Raw genomic sequence first — 23,911 nt, 5'->3', positions numbered from 1 at the left:
GGACACCCTCGTAGTCATATTTTTTCCTTTACCTTCATGTGAAACCAGTCACCAAGCCCTTTTATTTCTAGCATCTTGGTGTTTCCCATCAATCCTTCAACACCTCTCCTCCCTGGCCTCTCCCCTAGCTCAGACAAGTGTTCCCTCCCTCTTGAACACTTACCAGCAACCATCAGCCAACTAGTCTCTCTCCACCTGATCTTGCTGGTCTCCAGTGTTTTCCTGCCCCGTCACCACCAAAGAGGTATCTGTAAAATGCACACCTGATCAGGTGGACCTAAGATGAAGTCCAAGCTCCTGGCCAGGCAGATGAAAGCCCTCTGCAGCCTGGCCCTGTTGCCTCTCCTCAAACTTCCCCATCTCTGCCCACACTCCTCCTGCTCTGCTCACACTTCTCAGACTCCCAAATGCATCAGGCTCTCCTGCTCTTTGGTCTTTGCTTCCCCCTGCCTGGAGCCCTCTTCCTTCAGGGCTCAATCCTAATGCCCCTCTCCTCTGGGAAGCCTTCCTTGACCTTGTCCGCCATCTGTAAGGCTTGGTTTTAGGAGTTGTGACCCTGTGGTCCCACAGCATCTGGCTTTCCCTCTTACTGTTCTGGGTTGAAAAGGTGAAACGGTCTGTTGACACCCATCTCTGCAGTAGAGGTTCAGCCCTACGCTCGACAAGCAAGCACTGTGCTATTCACCATTTCTCCTCTAGGCCTGAGCCCTGTTCTCACTTTACTGAACTCAGGGAACATATCGGATTCATATTTGGTTCTCTGGATTTATCACAGCGCTTGGGTACAGCAGGGAGGCGTAAAAAGTAGTGAACGAATGCAATATTCTCTTGGCTGAAATTCAGTTCTGAGATTAACACCCTTGAACTTGGTACTTAGACCCCTATTTGGTGCCCAAATGTCCGCATGACATGTACAGATGGCAAGCAGACATTTGTTTCTGACATATGTAGGATAAGATACACCAAGGATAGGGGTGTGATACAAGCATCCCTAAAGCGAATTCCCAGAACTGGGGACAGGCCATCTCCATGCATTTGTTTTTTGCTTTTGAGTCTAAAGATCCTCCTTATTACTTAGTAGCTAGTCATTTCATCTTGCTGGGACTCAATTTCTTCATATAGCGAATGTGTCTTTTCCAGCTTCAAAGGCCTGCAGGAGGAAGTGGCCTGCTATTTTTACACATTGAGTTTGAAAGTTATTTTGAATAAGAAGGCTCCTGGAAAAACTAAAATACTCTACCAATGTATCTTGCAACTCACACTTCAGTGTTCATACAGAAAAGTTTAAAGATGGCAAGTGGGTTAAGGTAATTTAGCAATAAGTTGTTCTAAAAACATTTTGTGGAGAATATACATATAAACAATTATAGACAAAATTATAAAGTGTCTGGTATTTTAAAAGAATATACAGAGAATACAGCAATCATGGCAGAGTCAGGAAGTCTAGTGGTAACCAACCTATGATTTGCAGTATTTGTAAAAAAATTTTAAAAAACTAAAATTGCACTGTTTTATTTTTTAAACTGCTGAACAATATTACGAGATGATTCCGCAATGCTTCCCCTTCATATATACTCAAAACTTTTAGGTCACCGACCTAGTGTAGCCCTTCCACAAAACATGATTTGTGTTGGCGATGCCATGAAGTCAGGTATATTGGCATCAATATTACAACATATAAAACCCTAAGTACCGTAATTTTGGTGATTGATTTTAAAATCGCTTTGATCAAATCTATGATTTTTACAAATGTAAAGAAACTCTAATAGACCCTTAGGTCTCTTCCAAGTTCTCAAGTTCAAGGGGCCTTGGTGATATTAACTTCCTAGTTTATTAACTTTCTTTACTTTCCTAAAATTAGGCACATATTTAGAAAAATTAGGCACATATTTAGAAAAGGCCCTTAACAGTCTTACCACTTCATGCACTTAAAAAAAAAATGAGCAGCAATGCTTGTGTTTTCTTAGCTTACTCAAAATAGTTCCTTAGTAAACACCATCAGCTCTCTCTATGCGTTACAAATCTTCTCTTGATATAGTTTTATCTATATGTGATCTTGCACTTTTCATTTTGGAGCTTTTTAAAGCCCAAAATAAACAAAAATCTTAAGAAGTATGACCGTCTTAATAGATTACGCATTTAAGACACCATAATAGTATAAAACCTCTTATTCCTTATCAAACATAAAGGGAGGAAAATAAAATATTTTGTTTTACACACACACACACACACACACACACACAGATGGAGGCTTAAAAGCTGCAACATACTTCCAAGCCCTAGTTTTAGGAGGAAGAGTATTCATTTGTTTTTTCACTCAAACCCATGTATTTAAAATCAAGTATTACTCTTTTAAATAGCATGCCTCATTTGTGGTGAGCTCCTAAAACAGGAAGATTTTTGGGCAAGTGTCGTACCCCTTCGATGCCCCAGGAAATTCTAGCCAGACCAGATTCCACTCCACTTTTAACAAACCACACACGAGCTTATTTCCGTCTCTTTGCTGATATCCTCCATATTACATATGTTCTCCTTCAAAATTCCACTCTGCCATCTTCCGTGAGGCCTGCTCTGCCAGTCCCATCTGGCCTGGGCTTTCTCCTGAGTTCTGAAGCTTCTGGATTTCTAGTCATGAGCAGTCATGTTGGTCTCTCAGTTTCTTTTTCTTCCCTGTCCTCACTCCCTAATCTATGCCCTATGAAGACCAGGCTAAGAGAAGGTGAGGTGGGGGTGGGGGGCTGTATTGCCTTCTTTCCTGTTCGGTTCCCGGCACCTAAAAGTGCCTGGAACGTGGGGTGCTTCGGGAGCTGCTTAATGATGAGTGACCTAGTGGTATGAAAAGATACCATGTGCATACATACATGCTATCTTTTATCCAGGTCCTTTTTAAGGGCAAGGACCATTTTATTGTCTTAGGTCATTTCTATCACTGTGCTCGTAAACATAACAGGCTAGAGATAGAAACTCTATTTAGAAGCACTGAAAGATTGGGGTCCCCTGAGCCTAGTGCCTCACTTGAAAAAGTTAAAGATTTATAATATTGACTTTTGTTAGCAGGACCATTTTAACCAGTAAATGACATCGAATGCTTCTAAAAACAAAATGGATCTCAGTTTTTGGTAAGAGTTCTAAAGTCAAAATATATAATGGTGAAAATCAGAGTAAAGATGGTCCTTGAAAAATCTTTTCAGTGGGTCTCCCCCCAACTATAGCAGACATGGTTTTGTACATGTCTCATTGTGTTGAGGTAAATACAGTAAAACAGTATGATTTCTACTAGGGCTGGGAACAGAGTGGTTTCTTCTGGTAAGCATCATATAAAGTCGTTGCATTTTTAAGGCTCGTGGACTAGGAAAAGACGCTTTTTGGTTTTTATTTCCTTCTTTTTCTTACAAACATAAGTCTGTGGTCGAATTAACCAAGCATGAAATGCAACACTACTGAAAACCAACTGTTAAGATAATGAATTAATTCTACAAATAAAAACTGCCAGCAAGAGGTTAGTGACAAAAGCATGAGTCTATCCGTTCGGAAGCTACTACAGTGTATCCTCGAATACCAAGTCTCAACTAACACTTAGAAAATTCCCCCTATATTTATCCAAGTAACCCATCAGCTCTGCACCATCCTCCCTACCATATATGTCTACCTTTACAAACAAATTATTTATCAAAAAAAAAAAAAAGGAAAAAAAAAAAGCAATTTTTTTCAAAAGTATTTCTCTAAAAATAAGAACAAAACCTAGATTGTGGAGAACTGTTTTTGATAGCTGGCTACAAGTTATTCGAGAGAGTTTGCATATTTTAAAATCAGAAACAAATCCAGTTAAAGCAAAGACACCGCAAAAATGTCTATGTCCGCCTTGTCTCCCCTTCCACACACACAAAATCAAGTCTAGTCATAAAAAGAAAGACTCCGTGTAATTATCATATGACCCACAATTGCACTCCTGGGCATTTTTCCCAGGAAAAATGAAAACTTATGTTCACACAAAAACCTGTACACAAATGTTTATAGCAGTTTTGTTCATAACAGTCAGGAACCGGAAACAAGCTTTTAGTCCTGACCGGTGATGGTTAGACAATCTGCAGACCTTCATACCCTGGACTACTACCCAACGATAAAATAGAATAAATTCCTGAGAAGGGCAAGTCGAATCTCCAGAAAAAATAGGCTGAGCGAGAAAAGCCAATCCCCGCACGGTAACACACAATAGAATCCCACTTATAGAACACTCTGGCAAAGACCAAATTAGATAGAGATGGAGAACAGGCAAGTGGCTGCTGGGATTAAGGAGAAGGGCAGGGGAGAAGCGAGTATGGATATGAAAAGGTAGCAGGAAGAATCCCTGTGGTGAAGGGAATGTTCTGAACCTTGAGCGTATCAGTGTTAACGCCCAGGCTGTGATACTATTACACTACATATTACAAGTGTCACGATTAGGCAAAACTGGGTAAAAAGTACAAGGGGTCCCTCCATTAGTTAATACAACTGCATGTGAAACCTACTTATCTCGAAATACAAAGTTTAGTTAAAAATTTCAGAAGAAGCAATATTCTAGTCTAATAAATTTACTTGGCCATCTTGAGACCCGAGCTTGAGAATACATCACAGCCTCTTTGATGCTTTGTAGAAACTACAGAAGTGGCTAGAGTACAAACTGGATCAAGAACAAAATAGGGACCCACAGCCATTTCTCCAGGTGTCACCAGCATCTGTGAATCTCCCCAGTTCCCTCACAGAGGACTGTCTCTGATCGGATAGGCCCCTTAGCAGTGTTCACACTGCAGAGGCCAGAGGCATCCTTCTGTTTTCCTACAGCTGCCACGGGCCACAACAAGGCATTTCCCAATGGCAAGGCAACCCATTATTAGTCGGTCTACACAAATAAAAAAACTCTGTGAGAGAACTGGATGTCACCTCCTTTACATAAATCAAATATTCAAACACATAACAAATGATCTGCCCAGTAAGGCAACATTTTCTTGTAACGGAGTTGAGCAAACAGATTTTGTGAGCAGAAATGTTCTATTCCAGGGGGACTAATATAGAGAAGTAAAATATATGTCTGGATTCCTTTCAAGTCCTTCTTCTCCCATAAATGTTAATAGTTGTATCAGTGACGCTGGACTGCTAGAAGAATCGTTATGACAGAGGGAGGGATTTTTTGGGGACCCCTCTTTTTCAAGTATAAACATTCATTCGATCCAATAAAGACATTTTAGGAAAAAAGTCAACATATAGAAATGATTTTATTTTTTCTATACTTTGATTCAAACAGAAAGTGTTTGGTAATACTCTACAATACTAATCATTTCAAATAAAATGGATGATCAAGAAGAGTATGACCTTCTTCTGCAAAACAACTGAGGATCTGAATTGGAAAAATATTTTTATCTATAAATAGCAGTATCCAAAACAATTTAAACCTCTTGAGCACTTCACTGTTCCAGGTCCTTTGCGTCTAGATTGAACAGACCACAGGAAGTTTCAAACCCCGACAGCTGAATCTAAAAGGAAAAAAAAAAAATCCATTTAGTTGTCATGATCATTGTCACCATCAATCCCTAATATCTCAGACTTTCCTGACCGCACTCAATTTCCCCATGCTGCTTTCAGCTTGGAGGAAGACAAATCACTAATCAATTATGTACACTAATTAAAAACGCTACCTTTAGGAGGTGTTTTCATACCTTAGTAATGGGGTGAGTATTTCCTCTTGCCACTGACTTTGAAACCTTTTTGACGTCACGTTAGCCAGGATGCACCGAACATTTGCAAACACTTAATGCTACAGTCTATGTACACTATCGAATTGCCCTCCGAAAGTAGTGGTATGATTCTGCAACTGGTTGAGGTCACATGGAAAATAGAATTATATGCTAATTTGTTCCTATATTAAGTTATCATAGAAGGTCAGACCAAACACAGCAAAATGAATTCTGGAAAAAAAATTAACTAAGTAGATTGGTATGTACCGTATCAAAGTAAACTGTTTATCTTAATAGATACAAATACAAGAAAGATTTTTTTAAATGCAGGCATTTTCTCCTTTTCAAAAAATAAATGTTTTAACTAACCCCAGGCAATGAATGCATGATCTGAAAACACTCTATATAAATAATTTTTCCCTAAAGAAGAACAAGGGCAGAGTATTTTTCCCCCCAAGGGGGGAGAAAATGGAGAAGGGCATCGTATCCAAAAGAGAATAATTTCCCCAGAAAAAGCTTTCCTTTAACTACATATTTATTAAAACTTGCTTCACCTAAGTAGTTGTACCCATGCACTGTAAAAAAAATGAACACATAGGTTTAAACTATATGATGGGGTCAAGAGATGCTGAGTATAATACATGTATTATTTAACTCCAAAATAAACTAAACAACAATATAGATTTTTCATTAGCCCAGATTTATCTGGGAAAAAAAAAGTTTTATTTAAAAAACTATTGAGGAAAAAGAACCTATATTCATTTCTTTTTCAGAAAAGCATATCTCCAGATATCGCCTTATCCATGGATAAGTTGTACAGATACTACATCAACTTAACAACAACAAAAAAACTATAAAGCAAATCAATGCTTTAAGAAGAATTTGTGGGCTACCAGTTTTATATATGATGATGGTGTATTCGTCACAGTTCTATTTTCAAAGATCCATTTATAGAGAAAGGGAAAGAATCTGGGGGAGGGGGTGATGGAGAAATGAAACCTTACAGCATTTGAAACCATGGGACCAATATTTTATAAAGCATCCAATCTACTGCAGAACACAACTAAGACGAGTGACAGAGATCATCTGTGTCACACCCTCAGGCAAAATCCTGAGGAAGAAAAAAATGGTAATATTTTGTTCTAGAGTCTATCCTTTTTCCATTAAAAGACAGGTTTATATTTTTCATTTTATTGCAACATTTCCAATGCCGTCCTACAAGAGAACTAGCACTCACAAAAAGCCATCTGAATTTCTTTCAATCGGAACTCATTGTGAATTTTTAAAGGAACTTCACCTACTACTTTTTTAATTAGATGCCATTACTGTTAGTTATCATAAAATACGCTGGATTCCCATGAAGTATCAGTTTGACATCTTGTTTAAATACTTACTTTTCTTCTATCTACTACCAGCCATGTTTACCTTGCTTTCTCCTAACCAAGTAAGATATGAAGATACATATTCAGGCACAAAGTCTTCAGGCTCCTTGATGGATTGTAAAATACAGCTATATACTTCTCTACTATTATTCTTATTTGAAGGCCCTTATGTATTGGGATCTTAATCTATCAAAAGTTGAGAATTACATTCAAAAAAGGGAAGGGACGTCGGACGAAAATGAAAACATGCACTGATGCCTAAGTAAATTAATCTTCATTCCCACTGAAAGTAATCTGATGTCCAGGGACTGGGAATTATTCTACCATAAAATACAGCACATTAAATACTACAATAGCCCATTTGAAATGTCCTAAGATAATGATTATGTCATCTACAAATGATGGTACACATAGTTATATTTTAATATTCATTACTGGAGGTTCTAATGCAAAATATGTTGAAATTGTGAAAATCCTCAGTCGGTTAAAGATAAGATCAAGCAAACCAAATTCTGTAACTGAAAGTAAGACTCAAAATAAGATCTGAAAAAAGAATCGATAAAAGTAAAGGCAAAATATTTGGACCCTGGTTGTTATCATAAACAACACTATCACTCCTGATGGTTTGCATATAAAATTCCTTATCTCCACTAGCTAGTTGAAAAGAATGAAAAGCTTCTCACAACCAGCTAAAAAGAAAGTCTTTACCAGGCTCCTTGAAAAAGCTCATTTTCACATTACTCAGGCTTCATTATGCTAAATCAATATTCGTTTAGTCACTGGGGTTATTGACATATTTTAAAATAAAAGTATACCCTTCAGCTACTGCACTCATTACAGGTAATTTGTCTTGTCAGAGAGCAGGGAATATTATCCTAGTCTTTCAGGGGCTGACAGCCCATGGAAATACCTCCCCATGGTTACAACTGTAAATAATTTTAAGGTAAAATATTGAAAAATCAATGACTGTTTCCTGCAATCTGTCACAAACAAATCAATCATAATCCGTACTGCCAGAGAGTATGATTTGAGGTAGATGGGAGCAGATGTAATTCTTGGCTGAAATCTCTCATTTCAAAATCACTTCACATAATGGTGTCATCATTTAAACACTCAACAGTCAGTGCAACTGCCACTGTAACATCTAGTTGGACAAAACCACAAGGAGGAGGAGGAGAAAACGCCATCGCTATTATGTTAACAAACATTTAATTTTAATGGCTGCTGCCTTAGTAAATTTCAACTGAAAACTGTTTTACCTGTCCCCTTTCACAGTGCTACATTAATCAAGGCTGCTGGTCTATGTATGTATACGAATGCTTAATAAATTAGCCTCTGACTCAAAACTTGACTCTCCTACATACATCTTTTATTTTCAATGTCCGTTATTGAGAATGAAATTTGGAATTAATAAATAAGACATCTGGATTGTAGAATACCCATAATTCTGCCCATACAGCAAAGACAAAAAATAGTGTCGTAGATGTCACGATTATACTTTTAAAGTAGGTTTAAAGGTCTCAGTTGCCCGGATATTAGATTTTATATTTTCCTTCTATTAATACATATTACATTTCAACTTTGTAATATTGTAGCCTATTTTAAGATGACCAGCAAGACCCAGTCAATTCAAAAATACCCTTGCATTCTACACCCAGGCTACAGACTGATACTTTAAAAACTGAAGTAATAACCCAAGTATCTGAAGTGTAAAAGTTGGTCAAGGTCATGATATGGAATTGTTTTGTGAATGTAAACTGCTTTCTAAGTAGTCGCCGATACCACCATTTTTTCCAGGCTACATTTACATTGCTCCCTCGGCTTACAATCTCTACCTCGCCATCAATACGAGAATCTGAGATCGGTGTACTTCGCCTTCTTGTTCTGTTCACCAAAAAAATCATTTTATTTAAAGATCAAAGAGTCTTCTTTCTGCAGGTTTTTGTTTTTTAAATGTACATTAGTCCTTTTAATTGGAAGAACTTGCTTTTAGCTACCACCCTGCTTACTGATTTCTGAATTGTATCACTGGACACCATGAAACCTTTTATTATCCTATTAAATATATACCACCATAAATACATAAATATACCCCTCCATAGGTATAGTTCAGGACGCAGATATTTTGGGTGACTAGAAAAGTATATCATTTTTCTTAAAAAGGAAAAAAAAATAGCTATAAATACCATTCCACAACTTAAGCCTATATACACATTCTCAGGCATTGGTCCTTCATAAAAGGGTTTTACTGTGTTTTTAATTTCACCTGTATATTCAATGTGGCAATGAGGAGACAGCAGCTTTTCGTACGGATACCAACGGGGCATGAATTTGGTCCTTCGAGACTCTCAGAGTCCTTCTTTAACACTAACATTAGATTTTTGAAAATGCAAAAGCACCCGGGTAAATGATCAAAGACATCGTCCAGAGGAAAACAGAGTCCTCCATTCCATGGGAGTTCTTGCAACAGCTGCAGAGGCAGCAGCAAGCCAGCCCGAGCGAGAGGAAAAGGAAAGCACTACCCCTGGCCCAGGACTGCCAGGAAAATGGCAACGGAGCTCAAGGGGTGAACAAGGAAAAGGACCCCCACGTGTGGGAGGCCCGGCGTCGCAGCAGCCCCGGCTGGGCCCAGCTCACTCCCCGGCAGAGCTCTGGAGCCCCTTGTCAAGCACCGAGGTTCCCACCCAGAGTCTGGCTGAGGCTGGCAGGAGATCGCCCCGCGCAGAGTCTGCTCCCAGAGAAGACAACAAAGACTGGGAGGTGAACAAGGACAGGCAAGCAACATGCTGAATGCATGCACATGAGCCACCAACTAAAATGACGTCTACTAGGCCCGGGGAGGCCACTGTCACAGGTCTACTTCTCAGAAAGAAGCTATTTTAAGGGTGCTGAGTAGGCCTAGATGAGGTCTCTCCGCTCTCCCAGCACAGCCCACAGCCCTAGGAGAAGCAGCTCAAAACTCAGCACGGGAAAGTCAGATCGTTTCATACCCCACATTTAAAGAAATTGCTGGCTGGTAGATAAAGTTCTTATATGTAATAAAGGCTCAGGATTACAGAGGAAAGTATTCTTTTAAAAGAGATAGTATTACCTCCCTATCTTCTGAATCTCCTCCTTCCGATAGCCAGTACAGTAGCTCCATTATGAACTGTAGATTCTTAAAAAGAAAAACAGCAATAGTTAGCTTCATCTTCCCCTGCACTTCCTTCCTTCATGGAATTACAATTTAATTATCAATACTTCAATTGATCTTATTCGTGAATGACACGTTTCTCAAAAAGCACACTCTAGCTACTTCCACTAGAGAACATTTAGTACAACCTTCTCAATTAATCAACCATAACCCATTACTGTTGAAAGGACATGTTTTCTTCATATATTTTTTTAAATAGGGGACCCTCCCACCTATTTTATATAAAAGGAGCACTAGTTTTAATACATTTGAGTATCATTAATATACATCAATTATAAACCTTAATAATAAATTTTGGTTGACAACAGATATAAAACAAAACCAATTTGCACATATGTTTAGATTTTTCCTATATTTTTCCTTGGGGGGAGCACCCAATCCTCTGTCTTTTAAATTCAACAACTTTACACGTGGTTAAAAACAACAACAACAACAACAACAACAACAACAACAACAAAGATGAAGCTTAAAGGCATGCGGGGAGGAATCAGACTGCTCACTGCGTCACATTTTCCTTAGATTTCTGTCGTATATTTTCTAACTAGCTGTAAGGCACCAGCTTCAAGTCACACAGGAAACCCTGTCTCCATAAGACCCAATCAGTGACAGGGAAACACAAGTGTGTTATTTAAAAACAATTACATATAATTTCATCTTTATGTTAAAAATCACTTTCAGCCCTTTGAAAGTTTACAGAGAAGCATTTCCTCTACTGCAGGCTATACTAACTAGAGCTACCTTCTGTTTCAGCTAGCCTTTTTTCCTTTGGTCATACAACCATCTTCTTTACCTCAAAATATTCTCTATCACTAAACCCAGTTCCTTGCTCTCCCCAATAGACAACACGAATACACCGCAAAATAATTTTTTCTCATCTGCTTATATTCAGAAGTTCCTATTCTGATGAGAAATGACAAGCTTTACACACACCTGTATACCCTTTATCATTAAAAGAGTTTGGTACCCCTGCCTGGAGCTGATTCTCCCATTAAATTAACTTTTGAAAGAACTGGGTAATGAAAATAATCAAAACCTGTGATTTGGCATAAGCAGATTATTTCCTTTAAGTAGTAACTCCATTTCTATAAAATATAACCTCAGTCTTGACTTTTATGGAAAGCACTGAGTTTACAATTTCACCATCCAATGCTATCATTAAAAATTAATTGTTAAGTAAATTTCCATGAATCAGAATTTTTTCTATTCACTGAACTTTTGTTTAATGCATTTAGTAAAATTTTAATAATCAAAGGCCTCAAGTGACATTCTTTACATTCTGTACTTAGTTCCTATTACTAATATAAATACTTTGGTAAAACCAATACTGACGCTATTTTGGGTTTACTCCACACACAAACACACTGTGTCGCAGACACTCACTTGCAGATGAGCTTAGGGATATACAAGGACAAATTTCAGCCAACTTTTGGAGGAACTCCATAGTTCAGAAGTGAACTTAGCTGAAAACATCCAAATGTATTATGGAAGCATCGTACTTACAACCTGCACAAAAAAAAAAAAAGAAAAGAAAAGAAAAGAAAAGAAAAGAAAAGAAAAGAAAAGAAAATGATTCTGTTTAAAGAAACACAGAAGACTAGTTAAATACTTTTGGGATATTAGATATGAATATCTAATCTAATTTCCTCCAAGGTATCACTCCATATTATGCCAAATAAACAAATAAAGGCTGTATCGAGGTGTGGAATAGCATTAGCCTGAGAAAAGACTAGAAAAATGAATTACATAAATGACAACTGCCGGAGAAAATTATATTTCCTTCTCCTGAACAAATGTTAAGTGCATCCTTACTAATAAAGATTTAAACTTGAACTACATTAGAATATACTGGTTTTCAATTTTGAAGCATCTAAGTTAATTTGCCAAGCTAAGTCGGTGCTTAGGTATACTCTAGCTATAAAAATACTGCAAATGTATGCAGAAATAAGTTATAAGTATCACACTTCACAGTGGTGCTGTGAGATCAAAGCCCAGTCATTACTGCAGAAGGAAAAAACAATTCCAGGATTTTACATCATCTTAGAGTCGCATCAGTTCCATCTTTTAAGAACAATTATTCTCTATAAAACAGCTAACAATATACCAAAAAGATGTTAAAATTAAAGGAGCCGATAAAATGTAGAAATTGAAGGGAAAAACACACAGATATTCAGCTATTAACAGGCAAAAAAGGCTGTGCTACCTCAGAGTTAAAACATGATTCCAAAATATGGCACTGTTTTCATATTCTAAAGAACACATTTAATTCACTTAGGACTACATGATTGCACTTACTTGCACATTATCAACTGAAGAACATTTAAATTTTTCCTAAGATTTCTATATGTAAAAGTATATTAACAATTATGGGGTGCTTGCTATTCATTAAGACACACAATAGGTAATTAGTTCCCATTCTTATTTCATTTCTTTTAACACAGCATATAAAATCTGAAAACAACACATGGGTAACAGCAGAGGGATGCTGATCTTAGCTGCCAGAACAAAAATGTTGATGGGGGGGGGGGGCTTTGAGGGATAAGGAAAGCAATTATCTCAAAATTAATGCTCTTGTTTTAGTTTCACCAAACAAATCTAAATAAGTCTTTCTTTGATTTTAGTTTACCATGTAATTCTAGCTAGCTAATTATCCTTGGAGTCACGAATGAGCTGTGACTCTACACCTGGCTTCTCCGATCATATGCCTATGGCCTCCTCCACTTTCATTTCCTCTTTCTACAGTGACTTATAATATTAAAGAAAAACACTCACACATCTTATATACACCACTGATGGACAGCCAGCTTCCAGGAAATCATGAGCTACAAAGAGAGGGGGAAATCTTAATGCAATACTTATGTTAAAGGGTATTAGGTGCTGGGTGAGCCAAGGGTAATATAATCAGCAGCATCCCTCTTGCTATTGTTTTTGCATTCAGAAATTTGAAGTAAAGGACTGTGATATTATTTTAGTGGTCGCCCAGGTTATGATTCAGATCCTTAAACTAATAAGAGGCTAAAGGCACTACCTTCACTTGCTCATAATTTGAATTTATAGACAATACTTTGGAAGAAATAAAACAGTTTTCTTCTATTTCTGGAAATAAAAACAAGGCATTCCATAAACAACTAAGCTAAATACTTGATGATGTGAATAGAGAAACTACTTTCGAGCATTAAAACATTCTAGGAGACTGTTTTCCAAAATATAAAGTGGCATGAATTTCTCATATATTTACATTTTTTATTATATTCCTGCTTCTGCACATTAAGCGAGACTTCCTCTACAGAATTATTCTCAACATTAATAAATGTTTGCTTAATAACAGACTGTCCCATTTATGCTTTTCTTTCTAAATTAGTAACCATGACTCCACAAAGAGCACAAAGAAAGCTGACAAAGGCATGGCCAAAAAGCCACAAGTAGTATTACTACATGCCAGAGCACTTAACATTAAACTACCATTTCTCTCTAAAACTTCTGTTGCCAGACTGCTCGCAAAATCTGGAAGCTCAAAGACGGGTTTCAAGTGCAATTAAATTCTCCAAAAGCAAAACTGTACAAAAATATGCCGCCCTTCTTATGTCACCATTTTATAGACAACATTTTCTCAGGATCTTAATTAAGATAACGATGCACACCTGTGTCAACATTCTCTGGCAAGACAGCCTTATCAATCATAATCCTTTAAGTACACTCCAAAACAGCAAAGCGATATGACAGAAGCAATCTGTTGCCTTTCCTAGCGCCGGTGTTGTGTCTCACCCACAAGAATGATGAGATCTTTAAAATACAGCAGACCTACTTTTATGAGTCTTTAAAGTTTTAACTGTAAACAGTTATTACACTAAATAAACAGGAATAACCTCTTTTGCACTTGATTTACACAATGACAACTGTTCGGCCAAAACTCGAACAGCAAGCTTTGCAGCCATGTCTTGGCAATGCAATTGTGGATCTTATTTTAAAGCTTGAAATTTTAAGAGTTATGCATAACTGGATCCGTGCAGACATGACAAACCAATAAACCTTTAGGAACTCTTAAAATTACAATTTTCTAAAGGTCCTACATTAAAAGCAATCAGGGCATGCCTATCCCCAGTGTAAGTTAAAATGTTCAGAAGGATATAAATGCAAGACTCTCCCCCTCCCAAAGGAGTCATCTTGGTAACTTAGAAGGAGAGGGAGAGTGTTCCCACCTCTGCGGGGGGGGGGGGGGGGGGGGGGGGGAAGCTTCAGTGACCAGAGACCAGTGAAACTACAGCTTAAAAAGTAAGCAGGTTCCCAAACGGGAAAGCTGATGAATAAAGGAGAAGGCAGGGGAGAGGGAACCTTAACCGTAGCCACTACCAAGATCAAAAGGTAAAAACCTCGTGTTTACCAGCCAAAACGTAAAAACTTTCAAAGGAACACTGAGAAACCCCGCCAGATGCTATTTGAATCCCATCTGCCTGCTAATGATCAGTTCTTCCATTTCACATATTAACACAAGTCTGAGACGCCAGGCGGCCGTGGCCAGCCGAGCAGCAGAGCCATCAATGTGCAAATAAAGCAGAAAATAGAGACATCCTTAAGAAATGAGTCTTAAATTTGACGTCGAGCGGAGGTGACAACCACGGCAACAGAACTATAAATTCGAAATGCTTCAATATCTTTCGGGATTCTCTCCAGACCTTGACACCAAAAAGAAGACAGTAAAAGGAAAGGGGAGGGCAAGGGGGGATAGCCTAGCGGCCCAGAGTGGCAGGATGATGTAATGAGGATGTCTGTGTGACAGACTCAGATTCTCGGTGGCACAAACCTCCATGGCTCCATGTCAGAAAACAGCATCCTGGACGAGAGCCGAGAGGGTGCTGCGGCCGCGCGTGGATGGAGGGGACACGCCCACGCGCGCCCGCCCGGGCACCTTGACATCAGGAAAGGCCTGCCCAACACTCACGCGGCCCACGCCCACCCTGCGGCTCCCGGGGCACCGCCGCGGCCATCCGGTCCACGAAGGGACTCGGACGCGGCGCTAGGGGCAGTGAGCCCGGGCGCGACCCGGCGGGAACGCGGCGGGACAGGGTACCCGGGACCCACCTCTCCTCCGCCGCGCGGGCGCGCGGACCGCGGACGCTCCCTCGTGGCTGGCGCGAGCCCCCGGCGGGCGGCGCGCGCGGGCAGCTACCGACCGTTAGCGCGAGGGGCTGCCGCGGCGGCAGGGGCGGCGGCGGCGGCAGGGGCGGCGGCGGCGGCGGCGGCGGCGGCGACTGCGGCGGCGGCGGCGGGCGGAGCCGGGGGCGGGCGCTGAGGAGCACAAGGGCCGCGAGAGGCGGGAGCAAAGGGAACGAGGAGGGGGTAGCTCCCCGCGACCACTCGGACTACACCGAGCTCCCCTTGGCCGCCCGAAAAGCCATCACCGGCCAGCTAGGCGCTCCCTCCCGCTCCGGCCGTCCCGGGCGCCCGGCCTCGCCTCAGTCCCGGCCCGCTGGCAGCCACCTGGGCCGGGCAGTGCCCGCCTCCGTGGCGGCCAGCTTCTCGTCTCCATGACAATAGCGCGCCGTCGCCCCGCCCTGTCCCACCCCCTCGGCGCCGTGACTCGGAGGGAAGTGGGCTCACGTCGCTGAGGGGCGGGGCCAGTGGAGGCCAGCGTCCAATTAGAGATGGAGGCAAGGAGGGACAGGGCGGGGCTGACAGAGACATTGCCGAATGTCTGCTTGAGGGGCGGGGCGTGGGGGGGGGGGGCGAAGCTGACGCTGGGGGAGGAGTTAGCGCGCCTGCGTGAAGTCCTGCACCGGAGCGCGTCCGAGTTTACTTCAGTGGGTCAGTGTGAGGGGCCTGGAGCTCTGTAAATAAAGTGTATCTTGCTTGTCAAAGTCTTTGCGGGGAACTGTGTAGTTGTCTTTCGGCCTGCGTGTGCCGCAGTTTTATGAAAGGTCACGAAGTCCGTGATATACCGAGCTCCAGTGGAGTGCCCAACACTGTGCCAGCCCTGTTTTGGTTCACCAGCGCCCCTGTCTGTCCCAGAGTTCGAGTGCGTCTGGCTTGTGGCTGCGCGGGATGGAGAGACAGGCAGGGGGTCTGTTTTGTATTCTAACTGTGTGGCCGTCGTGGGCAAGGGATCTGCCTGTGACTCAGTTGTGTGTGTTTGCCTTGCCAGCGCCTCGCTGAACAAACAGTGGTTGGGTTGGGCAAAGCTGAGTGTTTGCAATGGAGCGTGGGCGGGTGCTAAAGTGCGCGCTAAGGGGAAGGGGACCCGCACCCTCCACCACCACCGGCCTGGTAGAGGGAGCTGCGGATGGAAAGCCCGAGGAAGAGGCGGCGAGGCATGGTGGGGGCCAGAGGGGGTGTAGTGGGGTCCGTGGACCTACTCTGGTACAGCTGCTTCTTCATGTGGCAGCTCTTGCCCATTACCTCTCCTCTAGAGAAAGGCTCTCCCCGTAATCCCGGCCCTCCCCCTTCCTTGCCGTTTGGCGGGGAGTTGGTGGAAGGAGGCCGGAGACGTGCAGATGTCCAAGGCCTGTCTCTCGCCCACCTGCTGCTGCTGGCGGAGAGGGACAGTCATCTCGGCCTCCCCGCGCCCCGTACGAGGGCATCCCTCCGTCTCTTCTAGGGACCTTCATTCCAGGTCTCCAACTCGCTCTCCGGCTCCGTGGCTTGGGGGAGAAGCCAGGGGCGGGTAGGTGACGGTCCGCTTGGGAGCCCAGCCTCTTGCGGAACAAGAAATCCGCTAACTCCGCTGTTTACTGTGGCAAGCACAGAGCAGAACGTTCGCCCGCGCCCAGCCCGCCGCCTCGCTGCCTTTGTGCTTCGGAGCGACCGGACCCGCCACCAGGGCCTGCCTTGTGTCGGAACCGCCACTCTACCCCGACTTAGCAGGGAAGGAAAGTTGGAAGAGATAGGCGCGCCTGGGATGTGATTGTCATCCTGGGGCCGGCGCTCGAGAGTCTGAGAAAGAGAGAGAGGGAGAGAGACCCGGGAGAGAGGGGGGGGTGGGGGGAGAAAAAGAGGAGGGTGGAGAGGAGGGCCGCGGAGGAGAGGCGGGCGCGAGGGAGGGGCGAGGGGAGCGCCAGCGAGCGGGAGAGGGAGCCGGGGAGGAAGAGGGAGAGGGCGAGGCGCGCCTGGCGGCCGGGTTGGCTGCGGCCGCCCAGAGGATCCTGCCAGTCCTCCCACCGACTACACCCCGGGAAGGAGGAGCTTCAGGCGCGCACAAGGCGTCAGAATCCTCAATTTCCAACTTAGCATCTTGGCAGGACCTTTGCGAAGCCAAAAGCAGAGCCCCCCAGTGCAAAGAGCGAGGGGGAAAAAGAGAAAGCTGCAAGGGAGGGGGGAGAAACCCAGCCGGGGCGAGCAAGGCGCGCAGAGGAGAGGGCTCGGCAGTCGCAGCCGGAGGCGCGCGGGAAGCCAGCGAGGAGGCGCCGCGGGCCGGAGCCCGGGAGCCGGGGCCCGAGAAGCGGCAGCCGGGGGCAGCCGGAGGCCAGGTGCCCGCCCGCTCGCCCTAGCAGGGCGCCGCCCGGCTCGTTGGCGGCCGCGGCGCGGCGCGCCCCATGCCCGTGTGTGGCCATGTCCTACCCGCAGGGCTACTTGTACCAGCCGTCCGCCTCTCTGGCGCTCTACTCGTGCCCGGCGTACAGCACCAGCGTCATCTCGGGGCCCCGCACGGATGAGCTCGGCCGCTCGTCGTCGGGCTCGGCATTCTCGCCCTACGCCGGCTCCACCGCCTTCACCGCGCCCTCGCCGGGCTACAACTCGCACCTCCAGTACGGTGCCGACCCCGCGGCTGCCGCCGCCGCCGCCTTCTCTTCGTACGTGGTGAGTGAGCGGGTGCCGCGGCGGGCAAGGGCAGCTGGGGCCGCGCGGGGCGGGCGGGGGCTGCGGAGGACACGGGCCCTGGCGCCACCGCGACCGCCCCCGCCAAGCTTCGCGGCCCCTGCAAACTTGGGCGACTGTCTCGCTCGGCTTCTCCCGGGCCTCGGGCTCAGGAATTGCTCGGAGAGCAGAGCCGAGTCCTGCTTGGGTCGCTGAGCGGGCGGAGAGGGTTTTTTGGGGGAGAGGTCGCTGCAATTAAAGAGCAGCGTCTGGCTCAAACATGAGCTCCAGGCCGCCCTGCAGATTTTATTTTATTTTACTTTATTGGTTTTGCCATTTTGGAAAAGTAGTTCAAAAGAAACGGACCAGAAATCAGAGCAGAAGCGCGCTAAGTCAATGTAAATGTGTTTGGCCTCGCCTTTAATTAGTCCTCCAAAATGTTGCAAATCCGTAATCCTATCTTCGCAATCCGATTTGGAGGTATTAGATTTCTGAAAAGTCGGCCGAGCTGCGGTGCATCCGGGATTTTTCGGCCGGGTGTACTTTCTGGAAAAACGCCGTGGCTTCGGTTTGGGGTAACATTTTTGGGGGGGTGAGAGTGCCCGGGCAAGGCTTAGCTTTTCCTTTGCCTTTCTCTATGGGGGGGGGGGAATGCCTTGACTTCCCTTGCTCTCTCCCCTTGCGCCTAACGTGCAGCCATCCGGGCACGAAGTGCCGAGTCGCCGCCGCTGCCCAGGCCTCCATGTGGGTGGAGGGCCTGGCCAAGGTGGCCCGATCTGCGCGTGGGGGACGGACTTGCCCCGGCAGACGCCGGCCTACTGGGTGCCGCTGAGGCCAGGACGGCTTCAAGCGTCCCCAAAAGATGGGAGTCAGGAGTTGGTGCCCCCCCCTCTCCCTACGGGGGAGGAGGAGGAGGAGGAGGAAGAGTTGCCCCTGGGTCTGAGCCCGCCAGCCCTACCCCAGGGGAAGTCGGAGTTTGGGCCTCGCAGCTCGAGGACCCCTGGGCGCAGGGAAAACGTGCTTCGGTCGTCTAGGTGGTCCTGGGGACCACGGCCCGCTCTCACCCTCTCTTTGCCTGTTCCTTGCAGGGCTCTCCCTACGATCATACGCCAGGGATGGCAGGTTCCCTAGGGTACCACCCCTACGCGGCGCCCCTGGGCTCGTACCCCTACGGGGACCCCGCGTACCGGAAGAATGCCACACGAGACGCCACCGCCACGCTCAAGGCCTGGCTCAACGAGCACCGCAAGAACCCCTACCCCACCAAGGGCGAGAAGATCATGCTGGCCATCATCACCAAGATGACCCTCACCCAGGTGTCCACCTGGTTCGCCAACGCGCGCCGGCGCCTCAAGAAGGAGAACAAGATGACGTGGACGCCGCGGAACCGCAGCGAGGACGAGGAGGAGGAGGAGAACATTGATCTGGAGAAAAACGACGAGGATGAGCCCCAGAAGCCAGAGGACAAGGGCGACTCCGAGGGCCCTGAAGCAGGTTGGTGGACGCGGGAAAGGGTGTGTTGGAGCGGGAGTAAGAAGGAAAAGGGGGGGCCTGGAGGTTGGGGGCTAGGGTCACTGCCTTTGCCGGCGGGGACCTGGGCCCCACCGCGCGGCCTCCGCGTCCCTAACGGCCTGGGGTTTCACCCGCAGGAGGAGCGGAGCAGAAGGCGGCTTCGGGCTGCGAACGGCTGCAGGGGCCGCCCACCCCCGCCGGCAAGGAGACGGAGGGCAGCCTCAGCGACTCGGATTTTAAGGAGCCGCCATCCGAGGGCCGTCTGGACGCGCTGCCCGGGCCCCCCCGCGCCGGCGGGCCTTCCCCGGCGGGGCCAGCGGCAACGCGGTTGGCCGAGGACCCGGCCCCTCACTACCCCTCCGGCGCTCCGGCTCCGGGCCCGCATCCAGCCGCGGGAGAGCTGCCCCCCGGTCCCGGCGGGCCCTCGGTCATACACTCTCCGCCACCGCCGCCGCCACAGGCGGTGCTCGCCAAGCCCAAACTGTGGTCTCTGGCAGAGATCGCCACATCCTCGGACAAAGTCAAGGACGGGGGCAGCGGGAGCGAAGGCTCTCCATGCCCACCGTGCCCCGGGCCGGTAGCGGGGCAAGCCTTAGGAGGCAGCCGCGCATCGCCGGCCCCGGCGCCATCGCGCTCGCCCTCGGCGCAGTGCCCCTTTCCCGGCGGGACGGTGCTGTCCCGGCCTCTCTACTACACGGCGCCCTTCTATCCCGGCTATACGAACTATGGCTCCTTCGGACACCTTCACGGCCACCCAGGGCCAGGGCCAGGCCCCACAACCGGTCCGGGCTCGCATTTCAATGGATTAAACCAGACCGTGTTGAACCGAGCGGACGCTTTGGCTAAAGACCCGAAAATGTTGCGGAGCCAGTCTCAGCTAGACCTGTGCAAAGACTCTCCCTATGAATTGAAGAAAGGTATGTCCGACATTTAACGCGGGCTGCGTCGGTCCCGGACTTTCCTAATTTATTAAAAAAACATGGCCTTGGCAGTTATTTTTCCATCAACAAGAGAGAAAAACAAAACTACCCCTCCTATTAAAAAGTTTATAGTTCATGGAGATGGATGACATACCCATGTAAACATCTCCCCACACAAAAATGTCTTAACCAACCGAAAAGAAAAAAAATTTAAAAAAGGATTTGTATTAAATCTTATTCTGTATATTTAATGTAGCATTTTTGTATTTAAATTGATAATTCAATATCTTTGAAGTAAATTATGAAATTAAGACACCTGTACAGGCATTTAATGTTTTTTTTGTAATATAAATATATACATTTGTGTTTCCCCCGAAACTGTTTCATAGTTTAAAAATACAAGTTTAATTTAATTTTTTACACCTATTGATTTTTCTGGGTATGAGCTAAAGTATTATTACAGAAAGGAAACAGGTTATACTCTTAGATTTAAAAAGTAAAAGAAACTGCAGCCGCCTTTGTAAAATGCAAAATATTTAATTAAAAGAGATTTTAACATAATCAGAGCCACTCATTACTTTTTAGAAGCCTCAATAAACTGTCCATCCCCTTGGACAAAAGGTGGAAACTGCAACTTTCTTTCTTTCTTTTTTTTCTTTCTTTCTTTCTTTCTTTCTTTCTTTCTTTCTTTCTTTTTTCTTTTTCTTTTTTTCTTTTTTTCTTTTTTTTTTTTTTTCCGAAGTGGGAATGAAAGGTTCCACAGAACCTCAGTGTGCCAGGGGGAAGCCATAATTAGGCGGCAGGCCCCGGGGACCCTGGCCCTGCTGGGAATGCAGATTTGGATCCCTGATGCAGGCTGCTTGGGGGAGATTGGACCCTGGAGGAAGGAGCAGAGAGACCCAAGTGTGTGCCCAGAAGGGAGAAGAGATGGTAAAGCCTGCTAGAGACACGCACCACCCGAGCACCATCGCTTAACCTAATTACTTCCAATCAGTGTCGTGTTTTATGCAAAGCAATCAGCTGGTGAACTTTGCTAATGAGTTCGATTTTATGCCGGATTTAGCCCTTATTACTATTTCAAAGGTGCTGTGGGCTAATGCGGGCGGGGAGCGTTAGGGGATGCCAAGGAGAAGGCTTTCCCAAGTCACTGTTTTCCCTACCCCTTTAAAATTGGGCATTGATCTCTTCGTTGGATTTGATTAAATTAGTAAATGTTCCAGCCGCGACAGTGCGGGTGGTAGGCAGCCCCGTAGATCCCCGCGCAGCCGCGAGACTGGGGCCGCGGGACTGGCTAGGGGACGGTTCCCCCCTTTCACAGGTAGGTGTCACACTTGTCCTGAAATACAAGCCTGCACTTTGCAGAGTCGGAGATTGGAGAGAGTGGGCGGAAGTGGGGGATGGAGAGCCAGAGTCGCTTGGGGGCAGTGAGGGGAGCCCCGAACGAACTGGAGGGTGCCCCCAGCCCCCGCACCCGCACGCTCCCCTTTTTGGACAAGTGGCCTTCAAAAGTTCGAAGACATTTGCCTAGATAATGAGGCTGTTGTGGACTCGATCAGGCTTGTCGTCGCGTTAGCACTTTTCCTGTCTCTGATTCGAAAGTCTAAGTAGTAACAAAAGTATTGGAGGGGGTTTATTTTCTAGTTTTAATCCCGCATGTTTCATCTCAAAATGAAAAATCAGGATGAGTCTCAATCCCAAATGGGGAAAAGACACCGCCCTGTGCCGGAGGCCCGCCAACAGTGTCGGTGTTCGTGTCTCCATTTTGCGTCGGAGAGGTGGAACCGAGGACGTGTTTTACTTCGTGGGAAATTTTCGGTGGTCGGGGGAGGGGAGGGTTTACCGCAAAAACATACTCCAGCCAGGGGAATTAATTTGCTCTATTAAACCCAAGCTTGAGTGCAGAGTGAATGTGTTTGCACATAACACCAGTTTAATTAGCCTAAATCAGAATGCACATATTTGCATTTCTACTCAAGATTACTTTAACCCTACTTGTTTTTTCAGACACACCCCAAACTTTCATCGAAGTTTTAACTTTTGCTTTTTTTTTTTTTTAAACCTGCGACGGGACTCCATTCGCTTATTCGAATTTAAACAAGTTTGCAACCTGCATTGTCCAGATGTTTTTGCGAACAGCAGTCGATTTAAGAGTTTAAAATAGTGAGAAAATTCACGCAGGGAAAATGGTTTCAAAGCTGGAAGTGTGAGTGATTAAATATGCATGAGATGATCGTATTTTATTTTGTCCCTTTAATTATAAATGATTTTTTTAAACAATTGCATTCCAGAGATGACTAGCCCTACCACCCCCCCCCCCCCGAGCCCCCGCCCCCCCCCCCCCCCCCCCCCCCCACCGCCCACTTCCCCCTCCGCCTCCCCCCCCCCCCCCACCCCCCCCCCCCCCCGTTGAATATGCAGCCCCAGGAGTCACCTTCTCTTCTAAAAAAGTCAGAAGAATAGGCCAGTCCCCTTCTCTTAAGAGAGAGTTTAAGGACCACATCAGCTCTGCGGGGTTTTGGAAGCGCTGGCCCTAAACCCTGCCCAACGATTTTAAAAAAGAAAATTACAGGCCTCCTTGTGTTCTCGGGAATATGCAAATAGCGCGGCGCGGGCCTCCAAGTCTGAGATCCGAGGCTCGGGGCTGGGAGCCGAATGCCCGCGGGGCTCCCTGGGAACGGGAATCGCGCACCGGGGAGCTCGCGGCGTTTCTCCCCAACGAGGGGCGGTGCGAGGAGCCTCCCGGCCAGGGAGCGAAACCACCAGGGGCCGGAAGGCTGGAACCCGAGTCGCTGCCCCCTGTCCGCATCCCTCCTGCCCTTGGCCTCTGCAGGGTCTACGGGTTTCTCTGCGTACTTCGTCTTGAATGCAAGCCTCCAATTAAGTTTGGGGATTGCTCTTTGCAGAGCTGGGTTTCTTGGCCAGTGATTTTTCTGGTGTCTAGAGACTTTCCAGTTTGGGGGAAGCCTGCCCCGCAGTTCGGGGTTCGGATAATTAGATGTCACCCGCGTTTAATCCTAGAAGTAGTTAAGCGTCTTTACGCTCCCAAGTGCCTCCTCGAGCCCGCTTGGCTGCGTCTTGGGCCGTCTCAAAGGCAGAGCGTCTTGGAGGCGCTGAGGGCAAACTTCCGGGGTGCAGTGGAGTCGAGGTTTGTTCGCAGGCTTAGACTGGGGTGCGGGAGTTGCGCGAGGCAGTGCTTAAGACACCCGGGTGCGGGGGCAGCGCGGGCCTTTGCCACCTGCACTTGACTGCGCTGGTTCTGGACCCCTCCAGGAGCCTTTAGCTTGGCACTCAGGAGGGCCGAATCCCAGGCAGCAGGGGGCAGAGGGATCACTGCGTGGGGTCTATGCAGTCACCCGCCCTGAGGCAGCGCCAAACCAGGACTGACTGGATCCCTTCCCTTACTTCTCT

At 46.0% G+C, this 23,911-nt stretch overlaps 1 protein-coding gene and 1 long non-coding RNA gene across 5 annotated transcripts; one reads left to right on the top strand and one right to left on the bottom strand.

Moving 5' to 3' along the window:
- Positions 1-5,233: 5,233 nt before the first annotated feature.
- Positions 5,234-15,517, bottom strand: LOC116865867. Of its 4 annotated transcripts, none has more exons than XR_004382270.1 (4): positions 15,363-15,517; positions 11,667-11,789; positions 10,185-10,250; positions 5,234-5,510 (listed from the first exon to the last, which is right to left on the bottom strand). It is a non-coding gene; the product is annotated as an uncharacterized LOC116865867 (long non-coding RNA). The 4 variants fall into 4 exon arrangements; XR_004382271.1 differs by lacking the exon at positions 15,363-15,517 and adding an exon at positions 15,085-15,312; XR_004382272.1 differs by lacking the exon at positions 15,363-15,517 and adding an exon at positions 13,056-13,088.
- Positions 15,518-17,339: 1,822 nt separating this feature from the next.
- IRX5 (iroquois homeobox 5) lies at positions 17,340-21,064 on the top strand. Its single transcript, XM_032854452.1, has 3 exons — positions 17,340-18,074; positions 19,160-19,565; positions 19,721-21,064. Exons 1-3 carry the CDS (start codon positions 17,826-17,828, stop codon positions 20,515-20,517), a joined length of 1,452 nt encoding a protein of 483 aa, XP_032710343.1. The 5' UTR covers positions 17,340-17,825; the 3' UTR covers positions 20,518-21,064.
- The last annotated feature ends 2,847 nt before the right edge of the window (positions 21,065-23,911 follow it).

This window comes from Lontra canadensis, unplaced genomic scaffold (genome assembly GCF_010015895.1).
Source record: "Lontra canadensis isolate GAN:19392208 unplaced genomic scaffold, GSC_riverotter_1.0 scaffold8, whole genome shotgun sequence".
In the NCBI taxonomy this organism is placed as follows: domain Eukaryota; kingdom Metazoa; phylum Chordata; class Mammalia; order Carnivora; family Mustelidae; genus Lontra; species Lontra canadensis.
Note: the sequence above shows the minus strand (reverse complement) of the source record. Positions and strands in the feature narration are given on the sequence as shown.